The sequence below is a fragment of the Monomorium pharaonis genome, chromosome 1 (assembly GCF_013373865.1).
Source record: "Monomorium pharaonis isolate MP-MQ-018 chromosome 1, ASM1337386v2, whole genome shotgun sequence".
Taxonomy (NCBI): domain Eukaryota; kingdom Metazoa; phylum Arthropoda; class Insecta; order Hymenoptera; family Formicidae; genus Monomorium; species Monomorium pharaonis.
The window spans coordinates 38,199,320-38,221,969 of record NC_050467.1 but is presented as its reverse complement, the minus strand read 5'-3'; the positions used below and the strand labels follow the sequence as shown (position 1 = coordinate 38,221,969).

General features: G+C 43.4%; 1 protein-coding gene across 2 annotated transcripts in view; it reads right to left on the bottom strand.

Annotated features, from left to right (window-relative positions):
* Window positions 1-14,470, bottom strand: part of LOC105836443 (protein O-mannosyl-transferase TMTC1) — a 106,649-nt gene extending 92,179 nt beyond the window's left edge. For both annotated transcript variants that reach the window (XR_003626045.2, XM_028191722.2), the window contains exon 1: window positions 14,104-14,470. Coding sequence is in view for 1 of the 2 variants with exons in the window: in XM_028191722.2 (XP_028047523.1) it covers window positions 14,104-14,438 (335 nt within the window). In the remaining variant the exon portion in view is untranslated. The remainder of the gene's footprint in view (window positions 1-14,103) is intronic.
* Window positions 14,471-22,650: the final 8,180 nt, after the last annotated feature.

Sequence of the window (22,650 nt, the reverse complement as noted above, 5' to 3'; positions counted from 1 at the left end):
ATGTCTCTTAATGGCGCGACGACGGGAACACCGGTAAGTGTGACGTTTCCAGCAAAACGGTCTCGGCTTCTAAACGAAGTCCGAACTTTTCCCCGGAACTTATAATGCGGCGGGGCTCGTTAAGATGCCATGGACATCGGAACAGAAGCTCGTTAGCATAATCTACGAAGTTCGGTAGTCTAAATCCTCCTATATACATAAATACACGATCGTAAAAAGTCCGCGGCGGTGGACTTACATCCTACGATCGCGTTCGACGCTCTCTTCCGAAAAGTACATAAATCGACTCTCCGTGTACCTTCGAGTTAATGAATTAATCGCGCCGCGCCTGTAGACATTGGAACTAATTCTTACAGCTTTAATCAGTCGCTGAATGAATATGTTAAATGTTGAAATCTTGCCAAATTCGAAATACCTTTTGTGTCTGTTGAAATAATGAAAATTCAGAAAGCACGTTAGATCGATATCTAACGTGGGTCTGTATCGATGTTACGTCATAGTCGAAAACGCAACAACGGATACAGATAGTCGTTTTCCCTCCATTTCGGCCAATTACGCGCATCCAATTATCGAGGCAACGGTCGCGGGTCGGAGCCGAGGCCGGATCGTTATTCTCGCGTACATGCGAAACACGTTTCAGATATCGCCGCCGCGTGCTTTTCATTCTCCGCCTCCCCCCCCCCACCCCTTCCCCCTGGAAACGATGTCATACGTCATTGCCGGTTTCATTGTGATTCGCGGATAGCCGTACAGTACCTGGAGAGCGCGAATTCCGCCGTACTCGATTGCGCTTCGGCTCCACGGCATTCCAATTCCACCGTACTTTTACTGGCATTGATTAGTGAGCTCGGCATCCATAAATTTCAGAGTGGGAGTGGAGGGAGGATCTATTGGAGGAAAATGCAGGAAGAGGCGCATGATCAAGGGATCGATGCAGAAACAACACTGGGTGACACGTGTTTTCGGGCGGAACGCTGGGCGCGTTCGGAATGACGCTCGTTAATTGTCCCGTTTCTATCCAAACCGAAATTCCACGTGAATCGAATTTAATTATAATGACGCGACTACCGCAAAGAACATACTTTCGCTTTGTAAACTACGTTGACGCGTCGTTAAATCCCCTGACGGCCGACGGCGGTTGACAAAGCTCTAGAAAAGTAACGAAAGACCGCGCGCCGGTGATGTCCATATTTTTAACATTTCTAAAGTTGCGGCGAGAAGTTACACGGATATGGAAAGGGAAGTTAACTGCTACTTTGTAACGCGGAGAGTTCGAAATCCCCTCTGGGATGACGGAGTCCTTTGAATTTGCATGAAAAAGGAACGGGCCTTCCAGCAACTGGTATATAAGCTACTTCCAAATGAATGCAAATTCTTCTTCGAAAGCTCTCTCGATGAGAGTCGAGGAATTTGCTTACGTAAATACGATGTTATTGTGCGACGAAATATTGCATCGTCGCCACCTTTGGCGGAAGCTACGCGAAACGCATTAAACATTTAAGATATTCATTCGCTATCCTCATTTTCTGTGACGCGTTGTTTTAAATTCGAAACATTTCACAAATGCCACGGTGAAGAATCGTATTCTTATTTGCACGCGGCGTCGTAAAGCTTTTCTAATTATTACATTACTAATATCGCAAACTTTTTGATGCAAACAAACGTAAAATGTCACACGGTTGTATGTAACTACTACATATAAATACGACACGTTTGATAGGTTGCTATTGTGAAGCGGGTGTAAGATAATTGATTACGCGTGCTTCTCTGGATCAGCCGATAATTGCCTGACACAGAGGGTACAAAAACAATTACCGGTTCGGATTAGGTATTGGCACAGTGTCCATGTATGTGCGTGTACAAGATCTGCAGCGCGCAATGATATGGTAGCGTGTTGAGAGATAGTAAGCACGCCAGGCTATCGCGCGATGTATTTGGTATTAGTTGATCGGATCGATCCCAGATTTCTACGGAAACAACGAATTGAAATTCGATCTTATGATTTGCCGCATGGCAGCATTTTGGACCTACTAAAGATAATTGCATAATGTGCTTACCGCGTATTGTGCGAAATACAAACGACGTAACATTTCGATTGTGTGCATATCGTAGCACGAGTTTAAATATAATATTGGATATACTTTTGCGAAAATAGAGTTGTGAGATACATTTAAAATTTAATTTATCTGAGATTTAATTCACAGATTAACAAAGTTTGCTTTGCAAAAATTACTACATGACCCGAAACGGTCAGAGACCTCGATAAGCGTCAACATCCGACCGATATAAATTGACCTAAATACTGATTTCCTCATGCGAATGAGCTGCAACGAGGAGCTTGAACGTGGTTAAATTTCTCCGCGCTTATATCATTTTACTATCAATTCAAGGAATCGGAATTCTAAAGAGAGGCACGCTCGGTGATATTCCTGGCCCTTTTCCATTTCTTACGAGTGAAGTAGTCGCCGACGATATTGGCCCAATTCGCGAATGGTTGAGTCCCACGAAGGAAATGGATTTTGGCATGTGGCTACGCCAGAATCGAATCAGACCTAATCCAGCTGACCACGTCGATTTCATCCTTTAACCACCGTAGTACGATGCCACGAAATCTAAAGTATTTAGTTTAGCATTTATAACCCTCACAATTGCTTGTTGTTAAGTCACTCAAATTTTGTCTCTCACCAATTTAATGAAATATTTCAATCATTGATATAATTGTAATTTTATATGTATAAAGGATTTTTTTATTTTTAATTAATTTTTATAATACGATAAAATAAAAAATGCTGCACATTTATAAGTATTTTCAGTTTAAAATAATTAATAAAACATTAAAAGTTATTTCACTTTGACATTTGATGTTATTCAGAATATTAGATTGAAATAACTTTAATTACTTAAAATATTACAATTATAATTTCTATTATTAACAAATGGAATCGAAAAACAATAAAGTGACGTTTTTGTAAATCAAAAATACTGACAGTGCAAATTTTCTTTCGAGAGATTTCTAGAAATCTTATATAATGATATTTGACTATAAACGTAGGTCTATCTAAAAGACTAGTGACTAGTGACTATGCTGGTCAAACAATTCCCTACTCGAATTTCACGTGACAATGGAACAATCGGAATAACCGGATAGGCGAGATGTAAGCTGCGATGCCGGCAACGCCGTCGTCGTCACCAACCTCCTGTCCACTCGTGTTTTACTGTTTGCGAGAGTGTTGAGCCTCGCTAAGCTCCGTAGATAACGTTTTGCCCTTCGTACATTGTTCTGGGAGTTTAAACAGATTACGCCCCGGCGCTGGTTAAACGTAAATTGCGACCCCAACTCTATCCCTATTTTCACCGAAAACCAGGCAGCCTCGCGATATTTTTAACGTACCTATCGCAGTTAGTAGGAAGACGAAAACATATAAATTATGCTGCACTCATAGATTTAGGAAATATTAAAACATTTCACATTACATTAATTTTATTTACAATGTCTATAACACTCAGATTCATGAGTAACAAAGAATTTTCTTGTTGACATATAATGAGAAATAAGCGATTAAGAAACGCGAAAAGTTATGAAAAAATGTTCTTGCTTCTTACAAAATCTTATAAAAAGTATTTAAGTAAAAAATTGCTTAGAAAAGAGAAATGTGTATTCAAAAAAATCTATTCTCTATAATTTATATAATAAAAAGCTTTTTTTGCCCCTTTATGAGGCAATCGATAATCAAATCGAATTCTGGACGTAGCACGCAATCATAGATGCGAAATTCAAGTATCAAACGTTACCTAATCTATTGCAATTTCGGTGTAATGGAAAGCATTGATGAGGAAGCGCGCTTGTCGATGGATACGGTAGCTAGGCACGTTCGTATCCGTCACGTCTCGATGATTTCCATAACGGAAGATCCTTGGATCTCTCGATAGCGCGCGCGATCTCCCTACCGTGGTCATATCCTCCCCAAGGGACGAAGCGATGTTTGCGGATTGGAAAGGCCACCGAGGGGGCCATGTTTTTGGCGGTCTCTTTGCGGTAAAGCGGAGGCAATCTGTACTTCCCCAAGTGTACGAAACTACGAAGTGGTCGGTGGTAAACATCGACAGCCAATAAGCTATTCCGCGGGGGAAATATCCCTATTAGGGTGCCCACATCTATTACGAGAGAAGCGCCTCTTATTGCTTTATTCTCTCCGAATAAATTATCTCTCCCGCTATCTCTGTTTCTATCGACGTCAAAATGTCGAAGCGGATGCATTGATGAATTCATCGAAGAGCATAATTCATTCAATACGCGATTATCTCAGTATTCATAGTCTCGCATGAAAAACGCCAAATTCCCGTGGGGTTTTACAGCGCATAATTCGAGTTTGCGTCGGATGATTGAACGAATAATGGATGAGTTATTCATTAATCGCCGTCCGCATTTTACGTGAGTTATCGTTGAAAGAAATTAACATTTATTTACGAGTTTGTTTGCTATTATATCGCAAGCCGATTATATACGTATTGATCTAACGAGTAACAAAGATCGATAATTTTATTTACAATCATATATTTGAAACGGATTACGTACACACAAAATGCATACTAAATCATTCATACGAAATGTAACGGCAATCATTATTTCACGAAGGAAAACACATTATTTCTTCCTTGCTTGGGACCAAAATTGGATGCAAAGTTATTTTCAATATTTAAAAATCACTCCCGATAAAATTGTAGAGGTGGAACATAAAATAAAACTTCGAAGAGCGATATAGGTCTTTAATCTCCTTGACGTCTTTCTATGCCACGGTCATGATTACGCCCGCTATTATAAACATCGTATCGTTCCAACCCTAAGAAAGCTGCTCCCGGTGCCTGCAGTTACGCTGTCTGTTTAATAACCCTGTTATCCCGCCACGCGCGCAACAACAGTCAACGCGAGAAGCAGAGAAAGAGACGGGGGATGACGCTAGAAAATGCGGTGCAATAACGGGAGATGAGTCGTTACTATATTGTAATACTTAATGAAGCTCGTCCCGAGCTCGACTCGATATTGCGCGGAAACGGGAACGCCAGGCGGAAGTTGGACCGACGCGCGACCAGGATTACAACGACAAGAGGCCATATATTTTAACGTTACCCGGTTTACGATTGTCCGAGATTAATGACATTCCACTTCTCCTGGGCTTTACCATGACATACAAGTAATATCGCGAGACAACGCTGGCGCGCACATCTGCGGCAGAAAAAAATAACACAAATGCCAGAGGGATCTGACCGTAGGATACACGTTAAATCCAATTTCCTATTACGCGTGCATCTTGCGAATATTGGCCGCGTTACGATTATTGATATATTATGTCATTTTTGAGGCACTGGTATAAATTTCACACAAATTCTCAGCGATTCTTTCCCGCCTTGTGAATTATATATACTATTGCTTTTGCATTCCATTTTTCTGCCCATTGTCTGCTTTTCCTCGTGGTTGTTACTAGTTCTTTCAAGTACTGGTTCATTGTACTGAGAGTTATCACGGTTTTCAATTTTATATGCAAAAATAGAAGACTAAAGAAGCGGTGAGAAACTGAAAAATTCAATGTGCATCGCGCCGAGGACGTTGTAAATTCCCAGACATTTATTGATCTCGTACAAACCATATAAATAATAATCAGACTGATTAATGTTAATATTAATATGCAGTCTAATGATGTTACCGGAAACTTTGTCCGCAATGTAAATTATACCCGTTAGCAAACATCGTTACAGGTAACAACTGACGTTGAGCAATTGCTCGCGAAAATACAATGTAAAAAATGATAAATATGAGACATTATATAGAGAAAATTGTTATATGAATCTGGAATTATAATGAGTTATGTTTTTACAACTACTATTGAGATATAATAATTTAGGGAAAACATAATAAATATAAGCAATAAAATATCTTATCAAAATTCCTATTTCGAGACAAATTCAATTATTGTAAAAATAAATAAAGACTTCATAACAGCATTAAGAGATACGATAGCAAGCGAGTAATTCGCTGGATTATAGTAATGGACTTAACGGCCCCATTTAAATTACATTAGACCGATAAGTCAGACAAAAGTCTCTACTTATCAAGGTTGTACCATATATTCCACACACAAGAATACGATATAAATTATTTATGTATCATTTACATTACGTATTGTTTGCACAAAATTGTATGTCGAAAAGTTTAATTATTTTAAAACAATACTTTCACATATTTAAAAAATTTATGTAGCTAATTTTACATAGCAATGTATAGTTAAACAATTTTCAATTATCTTTTACGTTTCATTACAACAATAATTTTATTCGAAGAATTGTAAGGCATGTTTATTATTATTATTTAACATTTCAGTAATATTATGAATGAATAAAGATAATTAAAAATCTCGAAAGTCTATTATTTTATTACAGTAGAACAAAGAAAAAATAATAAATAATAAAAAAGATTATTAATTTAATAACTTTTATATTATAACTTTTATATTATAAACTTTTATATTATAACTATAGTTTACAATGATTTGTATAAAATTAATTGTTACAATCCTGCTAGCTTGCGATCATATCTATTCAATGTTTTAATAACATTTAATGAGATTTATCTCATTATTACTATAGAAACGCATTAATAATTATATCCAACTCTTTTTAATGTTTCTGACATTCTCGATATTAATATGGATATTACGAACAATACAAGCTTTGTGCCATCGAGATAGAAAAAGGAGAATAAAGAAATATTCTGACACCTTTGTGTGTGATGAGAAATTCAAACGAAAGCTCGAATTTCCTATGAGATGTGATGAGAAAAAATCTCTCTACTTTGATATGTACGTACAGCTGAGCATCGTACTTTTAAATAAAAGTAATGCATACAAATGTAAGAATAAGAGATGAAAACACGAAAGTGTATGTGTGCGTAACCTTCGAGAGAGTCTCTAATTATAATGTTATACTGACTAAACATCACATAGCATTAACTAGGTTAATTGATCCTTCAAGTAGACGTTACTTAAAATAATTATCATGATAATTATTTGTGCACGTTGAAAGAGAAGACATGGGCAAGCAAATGTAATTCTTATGCATTAAAAATATAATTAAAACACAATAAATTTGTTTGTGAATTTGTGTGAATTTTAACTTCTTTTTGTTATTTCTCAAAATGCCTATTTCGGGTAATTTGATGCTCGAATTTACTTTGAAAATTACGTCATTCTTTTTAATATCATGTCTGGATGTGCAAGTTCTGGAAGAATAGTTTACAAAAAGTATAAGGCTCACTTTACGTCTTCTTTTCTTAGATGTCATTCTGGTACTATACAAAAGGAAGTAATTGACGTCTTTGCATTAACTTAGGAAGTTAAAAGCCTCAGGGTGTTGCATGAAATTGAATTGAGTCAAGTAATGCAAGTTTGGCCTTGTCCATTGATAAAGTTAGTTATGTGTTGTAAATTAAATCCTTTGCGGTTTATCAATTTTTTATTGACAAGTTCTATATATATAAATACAATTATACAATAATATTTTATGAGATTTCCATACTTTATATAACAGCTGAAATAATTATCGACCAAGTTTGTATAATTTCAAAAATTATAGAAACTACTATACTAAATAAAAAATTAAAGTGAAGTAATGATTGTATTTATATGTATACAAGTAAAAATTAATTTCTATGAACGATGTTACGATGTGTTGTAATATTACACATACACATTCATCAAATTTCCTCATCTTTGTACATATAAGGAAGCGATTTATTGTTATGGTGATACGTCAATCAGGTAACTGTGGCACGCCCGACTTTGGAACTGTGAACTAATTACGACGACGTAATTAAGTAATTAACTATCTAACGGAGGAGGCTGCAAAGCACCCTGTTCCATAACTCTGTCAGACTATGTGTGCACACGCACATTTAAAGCCGGCACAGTTTGTAAGAGTTATTCTGAAGTCATGTAATTAACTACCACACTATTCATCATATTTAAAATTGATACTTTTTACATTATAATTCCGATGAGTAAATTTCGTTGGTACGTACTAATTTAAGATAATAGCAGAGTTTATAATTTACATTCAAAGGTAATTTATATCTATTCTGCAAAAAAGCGACTTGCTAACAGTATAATACGTTTCTACGAATTCCAGATCTTAAGTTTAATATATATTTTTAAGTACACTGTTTAACAATCATATTACGTTCCCGTATAATTAATTAAAGAAAGAAGATTAAAGCATGATTAGCGCGTAATAATTCAATGATAATGAGAGTTTCAGCAAAGAGACAAATAATCATTAATTAATTCTCTCAAGCTCGGCGAGAACGTTTGTCGTTTTCGCGCTGTCTATCGGGGTCAATGAAAATCATCCGTGTCTATATAGCAGCGCAATAAAGTGTTCAAACCACGAAGTACCATGCTCTCCTGTGCATACTCGGGCGCGCGCACCGGGAAAAGTGTTCTTTAATATACGTGCACCATCGAGTGGACGAGTTTACAGCGCTTGCTCACGGCACGCTTCTGGTACGAGTCACGAAATGCTCTAGATGAATCACTGCGCAGCACGAAGTACAGTGATATAGGGGCAGCCAACGCGCGCCACGAGAACCCAATGACGCGTCCATGCGGAAGCGAATTATCTTTTCTACCACCTGTACCTTGCACCTGATTAATCCGCCGTTTCTCGATCACGGGGCTACGCTTTATCAAATGACGAAAATTTAATGGCGCGCGTCCATTTGATTGTACGATTAATCGAAGGGAAATATTACAATCCTCGCTACGTCGGAAATGAGCTTCACAGCCAAATGAGCGCGTTATATAGAACGTCGAGACGTCGGAATGGATATCCGTAGCATTAAAAGCCTTTTCACAAAAACCGTAAAAAATTAGATAATTTTTAACGATTCTTTTTAGCTTACGTAATTTTCTCTTATAATTATAAATTTTCTACAATGCAAAAATATTTCTGATCCCGTGCGGAGAATAGACAAAGTAATATTAGATAAGTTAAAATCTATATTAAAGACAAACAATGGGCCAAGCCTCTTATTAATTAAGTAAGCAGCGTTTTTCTCAGTTCACATTTATCAGTCCCTTATGTGAATCTGACCTGCTTGATAACATGATTTACAGTACAAGAATATACTATTACAGTACGTTTGCTGAAAAGATGTAGATCTGCTTTCTTCTTTTCGGATTTACGAAATCTCATTCTTTCCTTATATGTAACGTAGCCTGTAACAGCTCAAAGTTCGCCAATCCAATAAACGGAAATGGTACATCTCGAAGAAGACAAATGCGCGCTCCGGGTTTCTCGCCACGATCGAATTGAAAGAACTATTCATAGATATGTAAAATAGCATATTCTTGTCGCGTTTGAAACTAGAGTGCCCCGTTCTCACATCGACGATGCAAGGACGGCCTTAGAATACACTTGAAGTGAAGAGTTCGTTCATGAAACTATGTCCTGCCTGAATAACTCAAATAAAACGGGAAGAACTTTTATTCGTCATGAATGAGGAACACCAAGAAGGAAACGCGAAACACTTGAATGTGGAAATGCCCACTTTTGAAGTGCACTCGGATGAGATATCTCTCCCTTGAACTCGTGCCGAAATACAAGCGTATCATCGCGTGCATCAAGCCACGAATGCACACATTGATATCTACGTGGTTTTGTGTTGATAAATGCGTTAGCAGTATAACCAGATTAGACGGTAATATTAATGTGATACGAAATCAAGCTCTTCTTGACGAGAAATACGGCTGTTTATTTAAAAAAGAAAAGTACAACATTCCAAGCTTATACCAGAACAAACAAATTATATTTATCTTTATTATAAATATAAATTTTTAACTTTTCGCAAAATCCATATCTTTTTGTATATTTATATCTTTATTATAATATAATTTCGAACAAAATACAATTAGATAAGTTTACATAAAACCGGTAACATAAAATCATATTTACATATTCATATTTTTAGCAAAATAATGGCATTATCTTAACAACGTTACCATTTTAAGACACGTTTTTGCCTTGACGGAAAGATATGCGCTGCCACTTTGTCGCATTGTTGATAAATCAAATACTGATAATGATAACGTGACATTTCAATATTTATCTCGATAATTAGAGTTAATCGCAAGACTAAATGAAATATCATAGTCGGCGGATCGTGGCGTAATCGAATACGAGGCGTACGTGCCGCGCAATGCAAAGTTATATCACACGTCTAAATTAGAGCTTGCAGCGCAATCATTCATGCGTGTCAGTAGCGCCGCGGAACGAGATTCCACCACGTTGCGTCCTGGTCAAGTAATTTAATAATAATTATTCCCTCACAGGAGACGGCCGCAAAGCGTGGCCCATTGCCACTGTCGGCCGACTCATAAATCACTGGTTAACGCCTAACGGACTTAGTCGCTGATCGTGATTTAATGCCAGTAAAATGCTAACAACCGCGTGAACGAGCCAATAAGAGACATCGTTTATGAGGAAATCTTAAATGATCCGTTAGTCAACATTATTTCCGAATTAGCTTTTCGATACGATTTTGATACCACTTAATATCCGAGAATAAATAGCGAGATATAAAAAAATCTGGTGTTAAAAAGAGAGAAAGAGAGAGAGAGAGGAAGCTTTTAGCAGACAGATAGTAGGACTCGCGGTTCGTGTTCCAATACGGACAAACCAAATGGAGATGATCAAATTCAGATGACGCTTTGTGACCGTTGGCTATCGCGGAAAAATCAGTGGATATTCACCGTCACGGTTTTTTGGCCACGAGCTGTCGCCGCAAAGCGCGACCAGTACTACTCGTGGTCACGAGTGACGAGACAAAGAAGAATCTCCGGGGAAACGATATAAGTTCCAACTTGCGCCGAACGCGATTATATCGATCGTCATTGTACAGGTACAAAGGCTCTGGTGAGCGAGAGCACGTGTGGGTGTACAATGTGTGTATTATCAAAGTACACAGGATGCGTTGATAAATCCGCTAGAGAAGAACGTAATAGAGGAGCGCGAATATTCCGCCGCGCGCATCGAGGACAGGAGCGAGATTTCTCTTAATTGAACTGCACGTAAATAACGTAATATCGCGTGAACGAGTGTGCCGCGTTAATTGGATAGGTAAATTTAATGTTTGCGGAGCTTCAATAATCGCTCTCTCGCGCTTTCACCGGACTTGCTAACGCGGTAGCAGGCACGCCACAATTTTACATCAGACCACCCTAATTTTCTTAGCTTTAAGCAAGGCGATAGTAACCTCGCGCGCGCGTATCCCGCAGCTAATCGCGTTTCATAAATATCGGCGCCTGCATTAGAGATACCCAATTTTGACACGGTCACGATAAGCGTGAGCGTTGCGTATTATTAGACACCTGTATGCTCTCTCGGCTAGCTAATAAGGCGTCATCTGATTTTATCCAGCCTTTCTCCCTTATCGGACTATCTGGAGCGTATTCCGCAGTCTATTTGCGGACGTAATAATCTAACGTGATCGTCAACCCGTGAAAAGTTCGCCCTCTCGCATACGTGGAAACGAATCGTTCTACGAGCGATATCTCTTCCCCCTCCCCCCCCCCTCTCTCTCTCTCTCTCTCTCTCTCTCTCTCTCTCTCTCTCTCTCTTTCTCTCTCTCAGCATTATTCATTCGATGCCGGGGCAAAGACTCACGCTCGACCGCACCCGTAAATTATTTCCGATCGAAACGAAGTAGTTGAAATATACGTATAGCCTGCATGAAATCCCATTTTTCCTATCAAATACGTGAGCGCGCCGTAGCAAATAACCCGGTAGAGTAAACTGCTTTCCAAATATCCCTTCGCGATAAGGGCGTATGCCTCACGCGCGCGCGCGCGCAGCTGATATCATCTCAATTAGCACCCGTCGCGTCAAAAACGTCGGCGGAGCGATCAAACATGCGAATTAAACGCAGGGAGAACGTTGATCGTTGATGCGATCTACGAAGCGATATGCCACACACGTTGAGTACAAGATTGCCCACGTCTATCAGTCTGCGGGTCAGGCGTAGTCGCCCCGTGTCTGCGCCGCGAACGATGATATGGACGAGATAAAACGATATAAAAGTGTACGTGCGCCGGCAAAAACAGAATACGACGACTACTGTGCTTCGAGGAAACGCCGGGAAAATCTCTCGGAAACTTTAGCACGGTGGCCGGTGCGGAAGGCGTTGGGTCAACTGCCACGAATATTACTCTCTGGACTTTTGGCGTCGCCGCGGCGCATTTTCATCCGGGAACTCGAATTCTCAAAGCGGCATACCGTGAACGCCGTCGGAGTTTCGTGGCAATAAAGAGAACGGACGATGAAAAGAGACGCGTGAAGGACGAAGGACTGGAGCGTATGCATGAGCTTGGAAAAGGCGAGCGTGCGGCGGAATTGTCCGAAGCTTTCTACCTGCTTGCCAGCGGATGTAAAGCGCGATTGCCAGCACAGGGGGAATTATCGGCGCGGGCTGTCAACGATCAGAGAAAATTCAGCGCGCTCGCGCGTTCGATTTCTTTCTCCGGCGGCTACTCGTTGGAATAAAATGCTCTGGAATAGATTATTAAATGAGATAGAGGCTCGTCATCTGCTCATACGTACACGGCCCTCGTGTCGAACGAACGACGAAGGTAACGATATATCAACCGTCCAATATTGTAGACAACTCTCGCCTTAAACGGCTGACACATAAATCTTCGCTTATCCTTTCAACCGCGTGTCAGCGTAAGCGGCGCATTTTCCGCGCGCGCATAAACCACTCTCCTCGCTCGAATCGAGTGGCGGCAACAATGAGAGATATCGGAGGAATCGCCTCCTCATCTTCTTCCCCCTCCCCCCCCCCCGCGCGCGCGATATAAAAGCAGCCCCGTGTGCGTCAGTGGCGATCCGGATCGTTAAAGTCTCGTCTTCTCGACGAGACGAATGCGGTTCGCGGCGCGCCGCGGTGCCGGCGTCTCCGCGCCCGGGGATTATGGATGCGTTCCACTTCCGATAACGCGCGAAACGTGCAGGCGTTTATGCCCTCGCCCTTACGCCCAGCTGCTCCCTTTTCCCGGCGCAGTTCCGCCCGCGCGCGCCGCGTTTCGCGCCCGCACACACCTCGTCGAAGTTGGCAACAGCATCTGGAGCGTTAAGGGTGGATGAGCGATGTGCCGGTGTCTTGCGGCGTGATGGATCGTCCAATACCAGCCAATATGCAGTATTGCACGTGGAGTGGCAAACTGGTATCCATGCATCAAATCGGCGGGCAGGGAAGAGAGCGGGGAGGGAAGAGAGAGGGAGGGAGAGGGGAAGTTTCGTGTGCTCTACACGACACGTTACTGCACACATTGCCGCATGCTCGGTCGTTTCCGTCGTGGTCAGAGAACGGTTCTTGCCGATCCGTCCTTAGTGGTACGACCATAAGGTGCATCTCCGATTGCACGAGATACCTATATACGTCTATGTATCTACACACATACGTGTATATAAAGGTATATATGTGTATATATATACACATATATTCTCGGGTGTGTATATATATATATATATGTGTGTGTGTGTGTGTGTGTGTATACATGTATACGTAAACGGGATGCAGGATATCCTGGTAAGAACGGCAAGGATGCCGGTACTGCGAGCTACGTGGTCGTGCCATGTGTTTGGAACGTCAGGCAACCAGACACGTTTCTCGAGACAATTTCTTGCCGTCTTATTTCATCCGGACGTATACGACCGTGCACCGAATCGTATTCACTTTTCTGTTTAACGGATTGTCCTAAAGGACCAGTTTGACAAACGAGCCGCAGAAAGAAAACAGAGAGACAGATCAAATCAAAGCGTGACAATATACCTAAAACAGCAGAACGAGTGTATCTAGTCCTCTCATTAAAAATACTACAAAAATAATATCTGATAATGGCGCACCTAAGTATACAATTGACAGTAATTCGATTTCCCGTCGCGATACCTTCAGACATTGTCTTAAAGCCTTCCATTTCGAAAGTAGGTCAGCCCTCTATCTAACTCTCAAGCAGTCCAACAAAGAGCTCGATAAACGTGAGAGAAATATTGGCTCACCGAAACGTCAGAGTGGTGAAAGGTCGATAGCTCTTGTGACTATTGATGCTCTCCATCGGCGTACCCCAGAAATCGTCGTTGAGCACGCTGCTCCATGACGCCTCGCCGGTCACGTCCCTGTTCCTCACCACCGCCGGTATGTCATCGTGCACGAAGTCGCAATCGAGCGCATTGAGATAACAGCCGACCGCGACGAGCGCGACCGCCACGTAGATGCACCATCCCGGTGGCTCGTTCGCCTCGTTCGTCTCGCTGCAACCACCGCGACCGTTTCGCTTGATATTCGACGACGCCTGGCAAAAATAAGTGGAACCGCCGTTGTTCCGTCGCCTCATGTTGCTCGGCGCTGCTCAACGCTACCACGCACGAGATAAGCCCTCACGTTCGTTCGTCCGCGAGCCCGAAGCGCGAACACTGTCATGAAGTCGCAAGCTGTGTTTTCGGGCGCCGTTATCTCCCGCCGCGCGATTGATCGCACTGCCCTGAGGTGTGACTGCACTGATCGCGATCGGAATCAGCTGACTCTCGCATTTCTAGGGCGAACGCTCTGAGGTGGGAGTTGATCGTAAAGCGTATCCCACACGTCCTTTCAACGCTTAAGGATCGCTATTGAGTACCATTTCAATCACGAACCTCGACGTTTCACCTCCGTCGTTTGTTTCATCGATAACGAGCAGACAAATCGTAAAGGCCGATCGCTCGCTTGTATGTGCCGTTGGCTTTTCGTCTCGCAGTCGAGTCAAAGGGACATGATTCTCCTCGTGCAACGTTGACGGCAAAGCGGCGAGAAATGTCGCGGTGGTGCTAGCCGGTGCCTCGCGTTGATCTCTCCCATTTAGGCCGCCGACGACTGCGCTACCCCGACGAGCATTCGTTTGTCCCGCGGTGAGCTTGACAAATAACTGCGGGAGTTCATTATTTATCGGGTCGGCCGGTCGGCTTGAGCCGGTGTTCCAGATGAAGGGTGGCACTGGGTTCCGCTCAGCGGCACGAACCGCTCACGACGCTCGGATAATAGCCCTCGCGTGGACTCTCCTCGTGAATGGCTCCCGCGGGGGATCCAAGTAAGATCCTTTTTACGTAACCGCGTAACGACGTAACAGCTCGTTACCGCGGCCAGGGTATCGGGTCGATCCCGCTCTCCAGCCGCAAATCACTGATCCGCGCGGATCATTACGGATTCTCCCGGCGGAATAAAACGCTATATGTCTATAGCTCACTTACCGCGCTCCTCGGACGTAAGTGACATTAACGCGACGACTCTATAAGCAGCGACTACGTTCCAGGTCGCGCATTCAATACCCTATGTACTCTACAAACGGATTTTCAATTACGGCACGGAACACAGCATTATGCATTTCTCTCAACGCTCGATATTCCGTGTGCCCTTATCTAACATTTAACATAACGTTCGCGTGAAACGTTACGGCAAATACAACATGACGTATCGTGATTACGCGATGGCAACCGGCGATTTCGCTGTTATTTTTATCGCCTCGATATCGGCCTCTTGTATCTCTCGTGCGCTTCAAGAGCTGAAAACGCCTATGGTCTCCTGCGCGGTCAACGATCGAGTCTCTATTTTTTTTTTCTTTGCCGCGTCGAGGAAATTTCGTAGAATTACGGAGGGTAGGCTGCAACGCCGAGAGGACGGCTGTACGACCCAGATACTCGCAGCCAGGGCACCCTCCGTCGCCGCCGTACAATTTTACTGTGCATATAGATCTATACAAGCGGCTCGTATCTCGCCGGGGGCACGGCTTGGAATCCTCCGCAGCAGCGCCTTCACCTTCCACCGTCACCTCCCGCTCTTCTCTCGCTACCACTTCTCTCTTTCCCCTAGCGGCGCTGCCACTTGGCCGCTGCTTTTTTGTCCCTCGGCTTTCTTCAGCTTCCCCTCCCGCGCCGTCGAATTCGATCGTTGGACAACTGTCACGACCGATTTTTTTTCTCCGATTCCGCCTGGCATGCGGGAACTCGGGACGAACTTTCGGCTATCCGACGATCTCTCACTGGTGTGGTTCCCGCTGCTCGCCTCTGGCGAGATGTCACTCGAGACGAAAGTCAGGCATACTTGGCGTTCAAGCGGTAGCTAGTTCCCCAACGTTCGTCTTGCTCGTTCGCGTTAACTCGAGTGTCGGGTGAGAGAACGAGAGAATTCCATCCGATAGGAAATCGTGGGCGATTTTTAGTTGGAGATGTTTGAGCTTCGATCCGAAATACCGTCCTTGGCAAATGCAGTACTTTGGTACCGTTTATTTTTTCCGATTGCTCTTGTTACTTTTCCGACTTTTAGTTAAATCGCGCAGCAGCCTACGATTCATATCAAAGACGCCAAAATGCGATCGCAGAGATAAAAATGCAATTTCTCCGCTGATCGGTATCATCGGAGGTGGTAGCTTCGCGTTTCTTTGGTTATTCAGGCGCAAGCAGGCTCCCGAGAGCCTGTAATCTGATATCGGGCACTTTGCCGATTGGCACGGCGTGTTAATCGGTACGCACCGCACATCGGGAACGTCACAGGTCACGGTAACGACATTCGGCGTCGTGCTCGAGCGGGTCGCCGCGACAACGATAAGCGCGAGACTAAGGGACGACGGCATCCGCCCGGTTATATACCCGACGCACTCTGACCCGCAAAGCCGCGCCCGCGCACGAGCCACCCCCGGGGGTTTCCCTCCTGCCTGCATCCTCACCGCGTCCCTTCCCTTCCTTCTTCTTTCCCGTTTGCCGGCACCTGCTCAACCTTGGACTGACATCATGTTGTTTACCCATAGTTTACCTGCCAAAACAGGTCTCCCCCTCGAAGGCACGATAACTTCAAACGGTCAAAGCTGGGGCATTGGCCGTGAGCTAAATAGTGTAATGATTTTTTTACGCTAAAGTAGACAATTCTTATAAATAGCCTCAAAATGTATTGAGTATTTTTTTTTATATTTAATTTTCTCGATTTGATATTTTTTTATTTATTTGAATAAGTATTTATTAAAAAATGGACATTTTTTAATGTTACAGTTGCATATAACCTAGTCTCGCTTGCACTATTGAAAATTCGTGCTTAATAATTATCATAATAAATTGTAAAAATCAATAATTGGTAATTTTATCGAAGAAATATTATTTTATGAAACAGTTTCAGTTGTTCCATTTTACATTTCTATTTCCGTACTTATAGCTCATTTTAATTAAATTGAATTCGTTAACGAGGTTTCTACGCGTGATGTTGTTAAGAGCATTCGTATCGAATCTTACGAACGAGATAACAAAGACGGCACTCTGAGCAATTATTTATTACCTGCACCTCTCCCGCCGGGAATATCTCGCATCTAACAATACAATGGATCACGGCTTGCAAATCAGTGAACGTAATGACGATACGAGCTCGTTATTGACGATGATGATACGGTAACGAGCCTGTAGTGGTGAAGTGATGCTGCATTGTATGATTGAATTTGACTATTGCCATTACAACTCTGAACATGTATCAAAGTGAAATTAAATCGCATCAAGACATCGTTATCACATAATTTTAATTGTTGTTTCAAATCATTATCACAAGTAATCAATTAAAGAGTAAACAACAATTTACAGTATAATAATAATAATTGATACATGAGTGTACAATTGGAATTCCTATATAAACTTATATATGAAGGTATGGTTTTATTATATATATAGAAAAGTTTTTATATATTAAAAAATGAAAAAATAATCTTTGAGATTCTCGAAAAATAACAATACGACGCAGGAGCAGAGAAGCAAGATTAATATGAAGACGGATTGGATTCTGCTTTATTTTACTTTCTATTTCTATATTCTTTTAACTTTTAACAAAAAAAAATTCTAATGGAACTAAATTATTTTGAGACTATCAAATAACAGATATATCAACATAAAGTGGCAAAGATAGATCTGAATTTTTCATGTCACTAATAAGCAAGTTTCGCGGAAAGTTATAATTGAGCGAGATACCGGCATTCTTCTACCAAGGAACTTAATATTAGCGACATGGCTGTCGCTCAAGTAATTCGCATAATGTACCCCGGCGTTCGCAATTAATGATCATTTAGTTCGATGGCGCCGAGTAGCCGTCAGTGCCACGATTTGCAGGCGAGCGCGGAACTTTGGACCGCCAGCGCGCTGAACTTCCGTATGAATCCACTTTCAAACTACGCAAGAATTTTTAATTACGGCCCTATAGAACGAAAAACGCCACTTATATGTCACGTTAATGGTCGTCCGCATTCAGCGCGGCGGAAGAATGCGGAGGGAAGGACCGACAATTTCCACACCGACAAGGAACGAATTTTTATTGCCGCAAAAGGGAACAATGACAATTTGCGATAATTATTTTATTCGCACTTATGGTCTTTATTCACCTCGGCTTGGAATATTTGTGATATCTCGCGGGTTTTAAGCTACCCATTTGTCCATGGATTTGATGTCTCAGTCCTTTTGCGGATTACACGATACTTATCATGCAACTTCGAGGAACGTGTAAAGAATTGATCTGATTGTTCCGCCAACGTGATTTCGCTGCGGCGCGCTCAAGCTATTTCTTTGTGGACTTCTCGTTGAAGTATAAATTGGTTTTATGCTCTGCCGGGGAAGTTTCTAACTGGCAACTTATAGTCGCGGAACAAACGTCTGTAGTCGGCACTGAAATATAGTGTTCGGACGCTCGTTGCGTCTGAATATTCAGCGACTTCGCTCGCTGTCTATGTCTCGCGCCCGCGCTGCCTACTTCGTTACACCCGGTTAACGCTTGCCATCGTCTGACCGTATTTAATAATGCACCTAACCGACGACGGCGCCGCCAACGCCCCAGGAGAGCAAGGTCTGCCAGCGGCCGTGAAAAGGTGTCGGTATCTTGTAAGTAAGAGCAACCGCAATACGTGCGAGGCGAGCCTCGCATCCCTTCGTGAACTTGCTCACGGGGGTAAGGAGGGAAAGGGCACGCGAAACGACTTCATCTGAAATAAAGATAAAGACTGTGTTTTTCGTCCGCGTCCGCTTTGCTCTCTCCTCGTGCGTTTTCATTTATTAAACGCAGTGGCATATCGAGCAATTGTCTGCCTTCTCCTTCTCTCTTTCTCTCTTTCTCTTTTGTGTATATAAGGATCAACCAATGTCGAGCGACGAACAAACGTTTCGTATTCTCGCGCAGAAGTCCCAACAGCTCAGACACAATCTGATTGTCCCCGTCGGTTTCTTATTTAAATTTTCATTGCTCCTCGCGTTTTGTTAGCTCGTTATATGTCTCGCTATTTGCCTATTTTATCGTCGAATCGTGAAATCGCCTCGGTTATCTTCATCCTGAAATATTTTGACTCTCTCGCTCCCGCGAGATAGCATCTCGGACTCGAAAGCGCAATGTTGCTGCGAGAAATCACATGTTAGCCGCGCGGATACCTCGCGCTAGGCCCGTCGTATCGATCGGCGGGAAATCTTAAACGCGAACCGACGCGAGAAATAATGCCTATAATTCGTACGTAATGCGGGACACGCGAACACGAAAGGGACGCATACGCGAGAACCGCTCGGGCGTAGCTCGCGTACGAGCTCGAATGCGAGGGTTCGATTCCGTTGCGATTGCAAATAGTGTCGCCCGAAAACCGCGTTGTTGATACATTAGCGAAAATTGGCAGCCGGTCACTTGCAACAGAACCGCGAGTGGTACGAAACCTGTTAACGCTGCTAATGAACTTGGACGGCGCAGCTTCATCAAAACAATTCTCGCCATGCGGGCGGACGGCCACGAGATTTCACACGACAGAGCGCGCGAGAGAGAGAGAGAGAAGAGGAAAGGAGGGAGCTAGACAGTTTCAGTCGCCACAATAGGTACTCCGCGGACAATCAAAGGTAGACATTCGGTCGGAGGATGACGCGCACGAAACGCCGCAGGAGAGGAATGTATTTAATTAATGCACTCGGACAACGGCTATGTAGAATACGCACCGCACAAAACCCGGAGAATCGGGGGGCGTAGGGTTGTGCGGGCACGCGAGCACGCATGCGGCGACGAACTATCAAATGGCGCCGCGAAACTTGACGCGCTCGCGGGTGACCGACGTCCGGTCGTCGCTCCGCGACGAGGAAGGATAAGCGTTCGCAATCTCCGGTAACGACAACGTTCGCGCTCGCGCGGGGATCTCTTGGCGAAACGAGCGGTCGAAATCCGAGCGAATTTCGCATACTTCTCGAGGAAGTACACCTCTTTACGGTCTCTACGCGCTACGTTTCCCTCCTTCCCTCCCTCTCCCCTCTCGTCGTCTTTACGCGGTCCACCGTAGGCGGGCTCGCGGGCTTACGAGAGAAGGGCGTAGACGTTCCCGAGGCTACAAATGTCGGAGGAATCTCGTCGACTGAGCAAGGTAGAACGTAATCGGGATCTTACCCCGCGCCACCCGACACCCTTCAAGGTACACGGGAAACTTGGAATGATTTCGAGCGTAGAGAGTTTCGGGTTTCGCCTTACCCCTCGGGCCTTGCCCCTTAGATGCGGCCCGAATGACAAGGAGAAGAGAGAGAGAGAGAGAGAACTCTTGCGCACAATACCTGGAAATATTACCTAACATTTCGAGTTATCGCACTACGAACTCACTAATTGCATGCTTTCATAGGATACCGCGGAAGCTATCACGTATACTTTGTCTTTTAATAAGAGTTTTTTTTCCAAGTATCGTTTTATTAATAATAAAGGTGGACACATTATATGTGTAAGAATTGTGCTGATTAAGTTATTCTATTTTATTTTCTTCCATATTCTCTTGCGAAATTAATATTGCTTGTGGTAAACAGGTGTGTATGCGCGCAGAGAGGGAAGATAGTATAATAAAGATTTAATATATATCCATGTTATTCGTCAAACGAGGTAATTCACTAAAGGACAATCTGCGCTGCGACGCGACTTACAGATGAAAGGCCGATAAGAGGATCCGGGAAGATGGCCAGGTAGATGTAACGAGAAGAGATATCTCCGCGTCAGCTGAAAATCTCGTAGAACGTGTTCGTGTCCGACCGGTGAAGAAACACACGCGAACGACCGAGTACGATTTTAATTACGAGCTTATTCGCGCGCGCGCGCGCTCGCGCGCTCACGCAAGCGCGACTTGATTCGGAGAAGAGGACACTGGAAAGGAGTTACACGGGATTAGCTCTAAATTCGAAAAAGCGCGCTCTACTTTTCGTGCCGGACTAATGCCGTCGCTATAAGTCCCTCGCGCGAGATCACATTTTCGTTTCGAGACGAGAGCAGATCTGCGTGTGCATTTTTTTGCTCCCCCCGATCCGTCCGGATGGACACGACGCGACGGCAACGTTCGATCAATATAATCGCATCGGTAAACGGATCGGGCGCTTGAAGGACCGATCGCGTTCGGACGGCGCTTTCGACGGCGGAGCTACTACGAGGCAGCTTACGCGCGTGCAAACGACGCTCCCGATGCAAGTGATTTCGGCTTCTCGAGAGCTGACCAAACAAGGATACCGGCTTCGAATTCGGTGTAATAAATTCCACGGTTTCGTCGCGATTGGCCTCGCGAGCTGCGGGCGACGGCGACGTGCGTCGTGCAATCTCCGATCAGCGGCTTAGCAGCGACGCGAGAAGATTTGGCGGCGAGCTGTATCACGGGCTACACGATAACACGAGCGTAAGAGAGGTAGAGTGGATTATGCGAGGGCGAGACTTCTCTACGAGGCTGAACGAGAGGGCTAGACTGGACCAACCGGATTAAGGGCTAGCCTTACAGCAAACTTGTCGAATTATCTTCGGCTAAGTTTGTTCTGAAATTTCGGACGCGACGTCGAATCGGGGTATAATGGCCGTTACTGCCGGCGATAATAACTCGAACGGAATGCGGGGCGCGGAATTCGGACGCAGTCGTAAATCAATTATGCAGGAGTCAGGAAGGCTCGTACGTTAATGAGTCTGTAACGAGTTTGACGTCAGTGGGGACGCGACGGCGACGACGGCTGACGGCCAGAGCGGATTCGATTATCAATTTATCGTCAATTAATGAAATCTGTTTGGCAAATATATTTTAATGATCCGCAAAGGGAGGGAGAATCATCCGTGTCACGAGTACGAGATAGATGCGGCTCGCGCGTAAAGGCGAGCATTACTACCTCACAACAGAGGGACCGTACGTTTTCAATCCTGGGATTTTACGACGATCGGCATCAACATTTCATAAAGGATCGAACAGAATGGAGCCGGGCACGGCTTGCAAAAACGGTTTACGAGATGCGTTTCGTCCGCCATATTTTCGTCCGATCGAAACATTTTGCTCGTTTTACATTATTTACACGGGCGAGCGGGCAGATACAAATGGGCGGCACAAAAATACGGGATCGACACGTAATATTTTAAAGCGTCGCTTAAAGTAACGATAAATCAAACGGCAAAATGAGAATGGTTGACGTGTATAGAACAATGTAATTCGATATACACGTGCGGTCTTATCTGTCTTCTCGCGTCAGATTATTTTCCCAGGTTAAATATCTACATGGAAAGAATATTTTACTAAAATATCTAAAAATGTAACA